Source organism: Takifugu flavidus, chromosome 5, assembly GCF_003711565.1.
Source record: "Takifugu flavidus isolate HTHZ2018 chromosome 5, ASM371156v2, whole genome shotgun sequence".
Lineage (NCBI taxonomy): Eukaryota > Metazoa > Chordata > Actinopteri > Tetraodontiformes > Tetraodontidae > Takifugu > Takifugu flavidus.
Window position 1 is genome coordinate 6927832 of NC_079524.1, and position 12009 is coordinate 6939840.

The 12009-nt window shown below is 42.8% G+C and overlaps 3 protein-coding genes across 9 annotated transcripts in view; 2 read left to right on the forward strand and 1 right to left on the reverse strand.

The window, feature by feature from the left end:
• The window catches only part of LOC130525571 (membrane-associated phosphatidylinositol transfer protein 2-like), a 29811-nt gene extending 23584 nt beyond the window's left edge, over positions 1-6227 (reverse strand). For 3 of the 7 annotated variants that reach the window (XM_057032476.1, XM_057032475.1, XM_057032473.1), the window contains exon 1: positions 5540-6226. The gene's annotated coding sequence lies outside the window, so the exon portion shown is untranslated. Of the gene's footprint in view, positions 1-5539 lie in introns of all 7 variants that reach the window. The other 4 variants (XM_057032479.1, XM_057032478.1, XM_057032474.1 and 1 more) reach the window with 3 other exon arrangements.
• A 1138-nt stretch (positions 6228-7365) lies between these two features.
• mtrfr (mitochondrial translation release factor in rescue) lies at positions 7366-8552 on the forward strand. Its single transcript, XM_057032675.1, has 2 exons — positions 7366-7855; positions 8199-8552. The coding sequence occupies exons 1-2, from the start codon at positions 7580-7582 to the stop codon at positions 8430-8432; spliced, it is 510 nt and encodes a 169-aa protein (XP_056888655.1). The 5' UTR covers positions 7366-7579; the 3' UTR covers positions 8433-8552.
• Positions 8553-8681: 129 nt separating this feature from the next.
• On the forward strand, positions 8682-11880 carry kmt5ab (lysine methyltransferase 5Ab). Its single transcript, XM_057032640.1, has 8 exons — positions 8682-8900; positions 9086-9177; positions 10015-10162; positions 10331-10523; positions 10609-10696; positions 10787-10846; positions 10990-11180; positions 11336-11880. Exons 1-8 carry the CDS (start codon positions 8891-8893, stop codon positions 11544-11546), a joined length of 993 nt encoding a protein of 330 aa, XP_056888620.1. The 5' UTR covers positions 8682-8890; the 3' UTR covers positions 11547-11880.
• Positions 11881-12009: the final 129 nt, after the last annotated feature.

Here is a 12009-nt window from a genome sequence, read left to right on the forward strand (position 1 = left end):
CTTAAAGAGTTCCCTGGATCTCTGCTCCTATTAATCACACACATTTGTGCAAAGGCTTTCAAATGTGATGAGAGTATTTATGAAGATCTTCCAAACCAGAATACACCTCGTGTGATTTAAGGATGAAAAAAAGCTTGCCAAATCAAAAAGCAGGACCTCCAGAAAACATCAAGTGGTTGCTTTACCACTAAGAATAAAAGAAATGTTTTCCCTGTATTCCCTTTCTTGCCACTTTAATAATTTCATCTCATCGCTGTTTAAATAGGAAGTTACCATGGAGACACTGAGAGGCCTTTCCTTAGCGGGTGCCAAGATGAAGTCAGAGTGGCTATTAAAGTGGAGCCCAGATGCTGAAGGGACTGATACTCTCCTCCTGTGAATCTGATCTCACAGCTTCTCCAGCACTGCACCTTTATCCTTTCCAAACGACAACATCCAGATTCCAACACCGTCTCTTGGAAACTCCAGTGTCCCCATGAACCGCTTCGATATTTATTGCAATAAAAAAAAACAACTAAAAAAAAACAGGTTGCTGTGAATTGCAGGGTTTATCACAGCTTTATCGGAAGCTTTAAAGGAGGTTATAAATAGTTTATACAGGCTATATTTCTCATAGCTACAAGTCATATTATTGTGCAGAGGCACAGGATAAATCTGGCATTCAAGCGTCAGATAAAAAGTATATTAAAGAAGTGAGAAACCCAGAGAGCGAGTGAGAGAGTGTGTACGTGTGCATGTGTAACTGAATAACTTTCCACGTCTAAAATGGTTCTGGATGCATACCAGCCTGTCCAATCCTGCTCAGAGCAGAGAAACCCTACCCAGGTGCGGCAATAAAGCTGTTCAGCTCAAAAATGTTGACAAAGGACGGATGTAGGAACAACCCTTTAAATCATGTTTACCATGGCCTCTGCCAGCGTTTCATAAATGCACTGCTACATTGATTAAAAGCAAATTGGATTACGGAGTCATCATTTCAACGAGCGGGCCTGTGTTCAATTAGAGGAGGACGTGCATCGGGGTAAATTAGCTATCAAAGATAAGGGAGCTGCTTGTAAAGAGCCGAAGCCATCTGCTGACCTTTGGTGAATCAACCCTCTTGAGCAGCCTGAACAACGCAGGCTTTTCCAACAGCTTTCTACCCAGTGACCAAAGACAGAAGCTGTCTCTCAGACTGACCATAAAAGGTCATTTTCAAAGATGCTCGTGGCCCTGTGACTTTGGCTAACATTTCAATGGGCTCTGAGGTCAGGTTTGCTTCTCTGTGGAAAGGCGGGCTTTATCACCCTGGGATTTCATTAACAACCCCAGAGCCTGGGTAAAACCAGATACTCTCCATCAAAATATTCTGGCATCTCTCTCACAGAGACAACCCACTTCCAGTGAAGACAAGGGGCTTCGGCTGGCCATGACGCAGTGAGGCATGCCAGTAAAAGCCTGTATACAAAGAGGAACAAAAGGAAAAAGGGTGAAGGAGCGGGACTAAGGGAAGTCTGCGGAAGTCTTTTTTTAGACCCAGAGAAATCAGGTATTCTGAGTTACTGGAAAAAGTGGAGTGTGGAGGTCACGTGACGTGAAACAACGCTGTCGTTTTCATTTTGCGTGATGCATGTGAGTCAGCGGGCGCTTCAGGGCCCAGGATGTGAGGAAACAAAACAGAATCTAAACAGAAAACGGCATATGTAGTGATATGGACCGCAGTGGGAAACGCATAGACTGGAAATTCATGTGCACGCTTGAAAGATGGAGACGATGCACTCCGCTAATCGGTAGTGGTGAATTACAGGGTGGTGCAAGCGGAATTTCACATTCATATCAGTCAATGGGCCTTCCAAATTAGATTAGCCAATAGGAGAGTTCCAGGGATTCAGCACATCCTGACAGAAACAGATGGAGATAAAGCTTTTGGTGAGAGAAAACACACTGGACGGTATTTTCCACCTCATTTTTAACCCAAAAAATCCACAGATTTTTTTTTTTTTTAATTAAACTCATGTAGGGATGGGGGATGGTGGTTGACCTGGGCTTTTCCCTGGGGTTCACCCACATCGTCACAGGGACCGGCGTCCTAACAGACGAGGCGCCAGCGGATCCTGAACAAAGTGTTTTGTCTTCGTCTCATTACCCAGACAACACAAGTGCTGGAACATTAGTGAGGATGTGCCATTCATCAGTCGGCTCATTAGGAACAGCAAGAGAACAGTTTGTCCCCCAGCGTCATCGTCCTCGTCCCCGTCGTCGACATCACCTGCTCTGAGAGCGAAGGGGCTCCGTGACGATGGAGGAGTCAAAACGTTCCGTTCAGGCCCAGCTGGCTGGCATCCAGGTGCAAGACGAAGGCTCAACTGAAACACGGATGCCTCGTTTTTCAATTAATTAAAGACAAATCAGATGCTCACCCAATTACCCAGTTGGCAACGCGTCAGTGGCCGTGCCTCGAGAACATTATGAATTGTCTACCCGGGACTTGTGTTCAACTCCTAAAGCTGCTGGAATGATTAAAACAGGCAGTCATTGAGGTCTTCATTTTAACCGTCCTCTGAAGTCAAAGGCAACTTTAGAAAATTCTTCAAGAATTAAAAAAAGCAGCCAGATCAGATGACCATGACCTGGATGGCTGAGGTGCACCGATAAGGTTGAGTAAGGCCCGGCACAACAGAAGATATTAGTCCTGCTTCCGACCTCCAAGTTAAAAAATGCTGACTGTTGGTGAAAAAAAAAGAAGATATTTACATTTCACACTGTCACGCCGGAATCAGTCACTGGTGACCGTTGCAGCGGTCCCCATCTGAGCGTTGCAAACTGACGACAAACGATAACGATAACGATAACGTGCTCCAACAGATAATGCGTAAGAGTCCAGAGCCAACGGTCAAACACAAGACTTCCGTGTTGGGTTAAAAATTCATGACAGAAAATGCAATCGCTGCTAAAACCCCTCAGAAGAGTCTGCCCCAAAGACGACAAAAGTCTCTGCAAGGCAGCAGTAAATTGATTATTCAGCCTTTTCTTTGTGGCCGCTGTAAATCTGATTGATAAGCAAACGTTATTGGCCTGTTGTGGCTGATAAGATTGCATGAACCTCATATTTCTGTACCCTCGAGGGAGCAGTGATGGATAATATTCCTTTTTTGCTGTTGACAACGTCAGATGAGTTCAAAGTGCAAGTTAAGATCTTTACTCTTTGCATTTCTTTCATAAAAATCTAAATCTGTGCCGATAATTAGTTGTCAAAGTCTCTAATAACCCATTAGCTCCGTTTATCTCATTTATTAATGAGCACGACACAATAAATCTTCCCTGTACATTTGTGTCACAACTGTACAACTGCTCATTAACGCTATCAACAACATCCTATCAGCTTTTCCTGGCAACCAAATACACCGTCACCTTTGCCTTGGGTGGGTGTAACGTCAGGGTGTAATGCTGTGTGGTGGCAGGATATTAAAGGGGGATCAACATACAGCAGCTTGGTTTCATTAAAGATTAAGCTGCACTTCTGCTTAAACAACATGATTTAAATGATGGGGGGGGCTCTTAAATACAGGAAGGTAGAGCTGAATCAGTGACTTAGAGCCCATTGTGCTGCTGCTGCTACATCAAAGCCGTTCTTTTGAGCGCGGTTTCTCTTCCTGCAACGGCAAACTCATCTCCAATAAGTAGCTCAAGCACAGACGCCAAACCAAGAGATGTGGTGAGCAGCAGCGCCCGTCATTCAAACAGGAAGAGCGCCCGTCTCACTTCCTCGGCGACAGCATCGCTGTGCGTTCCTTATGTCAGAACAGCGAAGGGACGTTTGGCACAAGCTATTGGATTATCATGAGCACACTGTGAGCTGTAGCAGAGCGAGGACCTGTCGCATGTCAGGATAAAAAGACAACAACTAAACAGTCGCTCTGCTATGAATACTTAAACAAAGCCACAGAATAAAGCACACAAGGACAGAATCCTCTGTGAGGAATTTTCCATTCAAACAAATACACAACCTGGATTTGCATATTCTCTCTCACACTGATGGTAATGTTTGTACTCGGGCATAGACAACCTTCTCCAGCTCAACAGCCCAAAACAAAGAGATGCAGCTGGAAATGCCTCCTCTTTTTCTATCAAGCAGGGTCCTACGTCTGCACTTTCCTCTCTGCGATAGCTTTTAAAGGACATCAGGGCTGCTTCCTCGGCACAAACAAGATCCAACGTAGATTAAAGAGAGAGCGTGAGGGCAAAAACCTGTCTTAACTATACAGCCTCAACGCCTTCTGGAGCTGAACAAACTGCTGCCTCTTATGTTCAACTCTATGCTTTCTACGTAAATCTGTCTCCCTCATGTGTTGTGTAAGTTTTTTCCCCCGTCTCTGGTATGGGCTAGTTTCACAACAGAAAAACAGGTTAGGCGAGTGTCTTCAGGAGCTCCCGCGTTTATATGAAAAGTCTTAAGAGTCTGAGGCAGCACCAAGGAAGACTTGAATTCTGGGTAAACAGCGATGTTATGATCGATGGCCTTCGCTTCGAGTCCTTTATCTTTAGAAGAGCCCTCCAGTGACTGAAGAGCAGCAGCACCAGACGGGGTGCGTTTCCTCACAGATGAGCGTCACCAGAAAAGGTCTTATCCTCACGCATTTTCTACGCTCAGTAAACAAAAGTTTGATGCAAGTAAAGGGGGCAAAGCACGACTGCCCTGAGAAATAACCTAATGAGGAGCTGCTGAAGTTCACCACTTCCGCATTATGTTCCTTCAATAGTGCCAAACCAATGATAACTAGTTCGTAGAGCAGTTGAGACAACCCTCACCAGCAGGAAGCCAGACACAAGTTGCAACACGCCAGGGTTGCTGTGTTACTATTCCAGCGTTCCTCAGCCCGAAAACAACATGCAGCGAAATCCGAGCGCTTGATAGAATCTTTTGTTTGTGGAAATAGTTGTCGGCAGCCTTGCTCTCGTAAGGCTCCGTCTCTGGGAACACGACACTACAAATCTGTCCTGTTGTTAACTGTTATTACCAAGTCATAATGTGTTTACAGGAAGGTAGGGAGTGGGTCAGCTCCTCTGGGCGATGGAGGCCAGCGTGACTCAACCTGGCAATGCTGAGTCAACTGGAGTCACTCGGTGTTGAAAGTCATAAAATCACATTTAAATGCACCAGTGGGGTGACAAAAGGAAAAAAAATCTGGAATGACAGCACCCCCATCGTTGCAGTAAAATATGATGATTCAGGTTACTGCACATAGTTCTCGTGCTTCTATTATATTATTGTAATAACTTAAAGACGTCAGCATGGAGGCAAACATTGCAAAAAGAAGAAGCTGCCAGGCGTCGGGGCTTGAAACAGGTTGCAGTTTTCTAGACGCACCAAACGCTTCCACAAATTCGGACAGTCATAGCAGCGATGAGCGCGGTGCCAGAACCTGTGAAGGAAGCCTTTATTGACGTGGCGCGTCTCCAGAAGCGGGATGACCAAAACTGAACCAGAATCCAGTTAGTTACCTAGCAACATGGCAGCACGGTAATGTCAAATTGATGCTTTACAATGCTCGTCACATACCTGGACCTGATGCACGCCAGTGATGCAACTCGGGCTCCGCCACTTCTGTGCACTCTGCAAATCAAAGTTCACTGGCCTTCTCTCCACCTTTAAGAGTCACCGCCTTCACAAGCGACGCGGTTCCTCTCTCTTTTCCTGTTTTTTCCTCTTCTGGCACTAAAAATCCAGCGAGGCGACCGAGTCCGAAAACGATGCCATGATGAGAATGGACGAGTAAACAGTGCCAGGAAGATTACCCCTCACGTCGCTGGCTGTTGGCCCTTCGGCGGAGGAAGGGCTGCGACATGTAAATATGACGCGTAGAGAAACCTCATCATGTCGGGCGTGTTAATTTGCATAGTGCCAAACGCCGTCTCTGTCAGTGTTTAGAGAATCCGGCCACATCACTGCACCGAGGCACACACGCCGTATTTCCACGAACGTCAGAAAAAGCAAAGGAGGCACTGGTTACGTTAAAATGTCCTTGAATAACCAGTATCCTGTCAGGGGTGCGCGATGTGGCTCGCTCTGGATAACAAAGGGAAGGTGCTCGTCTGTAAGTTCACTGCGGGCCTTGTCGTGGCCGTCCGGAGAACCAGAAAGAGCGAAGAGACGCTAAATGGAGAGCAGTCGCCATCGTAAGTTGTCTCTCCTAAAGTCTGAAGCCGCTGCAAGACTTCACAGTCCTTCAAGCACGACGCGGAACCCTAAAGTTACGGTCAAGTAGAGCCTAGCTTCCGGTTTGCCTTTCAAAATAAAAGCATGGCGCGACACCGATTTGGGGAGGTGAAAGGTTTGAAACGTTAAAGACATCGAACCTGTGCCATACCCAACTCATTTTAGGACTAGACGTGTCAGCATTTTACAAATTAAATGACCTGTAAAAGACCATTAACAAGCGACAGAATTGATTTATGGCTTAAATCTAAAAACCTCAATCGTTTCCGGTGTTTGGCTCTCTTTCCGAGAGTTTTACCAAACTATGAGTCAAACTACAGGAGTTTTGGCAGTGTGGCGCACCCTGCTGGCAATTACATATGTAATCCATCACTTCTCGTTTGACAAGAGGTTGCGCAATTCCGCATGCCGACTTGTAACGACCGCTTGAAAGGTTGCTTTTTTTCTTTTGCTCAACATTCCTGCAAAAATATTGCCTTCGTGCCACGTCACGTTTTCATACCAAATTCTAGTTTGAAAAATAAATAAAATCTGTACTTGAAATCATTTATGTTAAATATATATATACATATTAAAGATAGTTGATGCATTCTGCTTAGGTTCAACGTAATAGTTACTTTCATTTGAATTGAATTTTAACTGAAGGAAAAGAATCAAAATATTTCAGCAAATATGATTTGCAGATACAAACTAGCTTTGTTTCTTTGAAAAGGTCTGTCATTAAAATATGACTCTTTTTACCGATTAGCCTTAGCCCACAGAAGATATTTACCTAACACACAATTTGACTAATAAAGATGTGGTTAACATTTGTCTGCCTGCATAAATCAAAAGGTCGATTTGAAAGAGTTCTCACCACTGTCACGTTTCCTGAAGGACAGGGTCTAAAGTCCAAATTATAGCGTCACTTGCAGATACATCTCAACCCATCGTCTTTAAACAATTATGTAAACAATTCTAAAATGTTCACTTTGAATGTTCTTTTTTGGTGAAGGGGGGGTATTAGGTTTATCTTTACATTGCCGTTTTTGCGTAGGAAATTTTGGAAAATTCTAAGAAACTTAAATCGATCGAATTGATCAAAATCACACTTTTTGGTTCAAAGACTCGACATGTGGCGGCAGCAGAGAGTCGCACCAACATGTTATTCTGGCCAAGAAGAAAAAAAAAGCGGTTGCTGATTGGCTGATGAATAAAATACCGGAAGTCAGGAACCCCAAAACAAAACATGAGCTAAAGATGGGGTCGTGAACCACAGAGAAAATTCAAAAACAATGTCTCCTCTTTTAGAAATTTATTTTTCCTCTGTCATGACGCCCACAACAGATTAATATCTACAACATCGTTGGATTTTTTTATTTTTTTATTTTACTTATTTTGAGGATGGCGATGTCACGTCTCCTCCCGATCATGTACAGGGTGACCAGTCGTGTCGCATTCACAGGTTCTTCCAATATTCTCCTGCTGCTAAGGCCGCATCCATCTGGGCTTCCGTGTCTTTTCGCAGCCAGTAAAAAGGGGTTGATAGATCTCCCTGTCTTGAACGAGGACGACCTTGAGGAGCAGTTTGTGAGAGGATCTGGACCTGGAGGACAAGCGACCAACAAAACCAGCAACTGCGTGGTGCTCAAACACATTCCCAGTGGGGTTGTTGTGAAGGTTAATATTTGTTCGTTTCTAAAATAGTTAGACAAAGCTGTATAATTTAGCCCTTCTAGTGTTTTCAGTCGTGTGGTTCCCCACCAACAATGCTAAGATTTTAATTGTGTTAAAATGTTTCACGGAGATATTTACTTATAGAAATGTGTTTAAAATAGTGTATACAAATACAGAAATCCTATGTGGTTCAAATGGATAAAAACGAGCAACTTAAAAAATTGATTTTTTTGTAAACCCTCTCAAAGATTAAAATAACATTTGAAAAGGTAATGATGAATGATTTCCTACAGTTTATAAATGGAATTTGAGTTATTATTATGTCTTTGATGTATAATCCCTGCAGTGCCATCAAACCCGATCTGTGGACATCAATAGGAAGCGTGCCCGGGAAATCATGAAAGAGAAGCTGGATGTTTTGCAAAAGGGGGAACTCAGTGAAGTTATTTTAAAGAAAAAAGAGTCTGAACTGAGGAAACAAGACAAAAGGAGGAAAGTGAATGAGAACCTTGAGAGAAAAAGACTGTTTAAGGAAGCACTGGCTGCAGACCCCAAACCCGAAGGTGATTCTGTGACGTGATAGAAGAGAATGAAGACACTGAATAGGGCTGTTATGATCCCCATGGCAAAAGAACACATAATGTTTTTAACAAAATGCGCATAGAGGATTTTTTCCCAATAACAAACCACCTGACAAAAATGCCTCAAGTATCTTTTTGTACTTGGACAGCTGTCCTACACAATTGTACCAGAACATGATGTTCTTTAAAATCTATGAACTTGCCTCGCAATAGAACTGCTGTTGTGGCGCCAGTCTGCCCGATGGGGTCGCTGTGGGACATGAGAGTTGCAGCCAATGACAGGGCACGTTTTCATGCTCGAGCCCCTCCCACGTGCACGAAATAGCCAATGACGCCTAAGGTGATCTTTTTAAATCCACCACGCTCTCGTGAGTCAAGTTAGCAAAGTTAAAGTCGGCCGATAAAGAGAACAACTGAAAAAAGCCCGTCGACTTCATATTTTATTAGAGAAAGAATCATGGCAAAAGGTAAACTTGTTTACGTGATGTAATTTGTTTACTGTAACTCGGCACAAAGCAAACATGCATCGTAAAATGACTTCAGAGGACCTCATTTATAAACAGCTGGTGTCAAAACGCGCAAGTAACATGTTTTGTACAGTGTTTTAACAGTAGCGTGCTAGTTTATTTGTGTGCACGTTTTTAATTTAAAGGAAGGAAAGACCTGCTGAGAACCAAAAACACCGCTGTACAAAAGGTCGACGCACAAACTAAGACAAAGGAAAACAAACCATCTCGTGAACAGGTATGTTCTGTTCTAAACATTTACAGTAGGAAAATAGGTGTCTATTTAACACCACCCAAAAGCAGGTCGGCACAAAACTTTCCCCCTTTTCGTATTAAATAGAGAAACAGTCCCCAGGAGTTACTGTTATTCTGTATCTATAGAATAAGGAAGCTTCCCAGCTGTCGCTCCAACTCACCGGATGTGCAGCATCCACGTAGAATACCTGTGCAACAGGGAATAGGGGCCGTCACATATGGCACCATTATAGTTGAAACACGGAGGGGGGTTTTCCAAAAATAATGTCTTCTTTACAGTTTAAATCTAGCCGTCTAATTTTGAACGGGACGTTTTCTGAATCCACTTTGATTAGTTTGGCATATAGCAAAATTTCAATACGTTAAAATCCGTAACGGAATCCATTCAGATACATCGTGTTGTAGCTGTTACACATGGATTTCTCAAAGAGAACATATTTCTGTCAGAAAGGAGGTGGGATTTATTCCCATAGTACCCAGTTAATAATTCTCCGAGAATACCTGTCAAGCTTGGACACCTACAATATTTGGTTTTACATATGAACCACAACCACATCATTGAGTAATTCATAAGATGAAAAAAAATACTTATGTCTATAGAAAGCTGTCAGGAATGCTTTCTGACTAATGCAAAGCTAAACATTGTTCTACCCAATCTGTTGCACATAGTTTGGTTAAGGAACCGTATGTAGATTGATTTGTGGTCTGCACAAGTGCGCTTTTTATTCTAACGTCCTGCCGACTTGCATCTTGCCATAAACTCGTGCTCAGTAAATGTGTGTGAACGCTACAGGGCCTAATGTGCGTGTGAACTCTACAGGATCGCACAGGTAAAGGGCAGTCAGCTGTCCAAACTGTGCTGCATCTAAACAAACCAAAGTCCCCCCTCAGTGAGAACTCAAGTTTGACGATTCAGGAAGGAACTGACACCGATGCAAGGAATCCTGACATCATAAAGCTGAGAAAAGGCAAGTCATTAAATGATCGGGTCCATACATTTGTATTACGTGATCTGCCTGTGTCATGGTGTGGTCACCAGATCTTCGCTGCGTAAATGACCGCAGTGTTCACTGACCCGAAATCTTATGACACTACTTAACCATTAACGACTCTGCTTTTTCTCCTCCTCATTCTAGAAATACACAGTGAGAAGTCTCAGAGCGAGTCCCAGGAGCAGAAAACCGAGACGGCTTGTCAGAGTCATGGGATGAGAGAGCAAAATAGTGACCAGGTCGACCCGACAACACAAACGGATGCCAGACAGGTGGCACACAGCAAAGTTTCAACTCCCAAAACTGGGAGTAAAACTAGTCGCAAAACTGGGAAAAAGTTGGGTATATGCGTTTTCTCTAAGTTTCGTTCCAACTTTCATTAAAAGTTGAAAAATCATGACTTTTTTTTTGTTTTTTTTTAGAACAGATAATAAGGTTTCCCAAAATAGAAAAGTGACAGACTTTTTCCCCGTGAGACGAAGTAACAGAAAAACCAAGTCGGAGTTAAAGGTGTGTATTTAAAAAAAAAAAAAAAAAAAATTCTATGTTTTTATTAAAGTATACACAAAAAGTTTGACTCAGTTCCCAAATGACCAACAGAGTGAAGAACATAGACACCTCGACGGCATAATCAAGAGTGGCACTGAAGAAGGATTGAGGGTAATTTAAAAGTGAAGACTTTCAATGTGTTTTGCATTTTGTGCACGTTGTTATAATAGCTGATACACAAATTAAACAATTAAAGTATTTCATTTACTCAACATTTTCTTGGGATTCGGTTTGTGGGCTCTGAATGCTTCCAGGTCAGACACATAGAAGGAAAAGGAAGAGGGGTGTTTGCTCTCAATGGCTTCCAGAAGGGAGATTTTGTTGTGGAGTACCATGGAGACCTACTGGAACTGTCTGAGGCCAAGAAAAGAGAAGCCCAGTACGCCGAGGACCCTAAAACAGGCTGTTACATGTATTACTTCCAATATCAGACTAAAACCTACTGGTAAGTTCAGCTGTGACCATTCAATCGGAGTCACAGCTGGTTTTATACATCATTTAGCATCTAGTTAGAGTTGTCAGTTTTCTTTTGCCAGGCTGACCTTTTCTTTAATGTCCAGAATGTTAATAAATGAAGCGTTTATTCGTTTACATCAACAGTGTGGACGCTACAAAGGAAACGGGCCGTCTCGGGAGGCTCGTCAACCACAGTAAAGCTGGAAACTGCCAGACGAAGCTGCACCCCATTAACGGAAGCCCTCATCTGATCTTGGTGGCTTCCAGAGACATCAGAGCAGACGAGGAACTGCTGTATGACTATGGCGACCGCAGTAAGGCCTCGGTTTTGGCTCATCCTTGGCTCAAATACTGAACCCACCAATGCAGCTCGTTTGATGAACTCATTTGTTATTATTATTTTTTTGGAATATAGTTTTTTTTAAAACAAAAATGCCTCAGGAACTTTCCTTCATGTCCATGTAAGTATACTAATAAACTCTCTTTAAAATAAACTAAACCTTCAATTCATGAAGAATCTATTTGTTTTTGAACAGGGTTTTTTTTTAAAAACAACCTTTTAATTGTATTCCGCCTTAATAATCAATATTTAACGTCAAAATGATTTCCTTTTTTGAATGAATTAATCGCTTCTGGGTAATTCCTGCTCTTTAAGTCTGGAAATAAAACATTGTTGAGGTTTAAATTCACATGAGTTTGACTGTGTCCCTATTTGCTCTGTAGCTTTATAGAGTCATAATTCTGCAGTGGGATTGAAGGTGGAACTTCAGCCTCATAACCTCATTTTTACATATATGGTTTAAATATCCACGTCCCTG

Excerpts from the sequence above, each read along its gene's own strand:
- mtrfr (XM_057032675.1), top strand. The coding sequence starts at position 7,580 with ATGGCGATGTCACGTCTCCTCCCGATCATGTACAGGGTGACCAGTCGT. Across the intron at positions 7,856-8,198 it reads CCAGTGGGGTTGTTGTGAAG|TGCCATCAAACCCGATCTGT; the intron begins GTTAATATTTGT and ends TAATCCCTGCAG.
- kmt5ab (XM_057032640.1), top strand. Across the intron at positions 9,178-10,014 it reads ACAAACCATCTCGTGAACAG|GATCGCACAGGTAAAGGGCA; the intron begins GTATGTTCTGTT and ends TGAACTCTACAG. Across the intron at positions 10,524-10,608 it reads AGTCGCAAAACTGGGAAAAA|AACAGATAATAAGGTTTCCC; the intron begins GTTGGGTATATG and ends GTTTTTTTTTAG.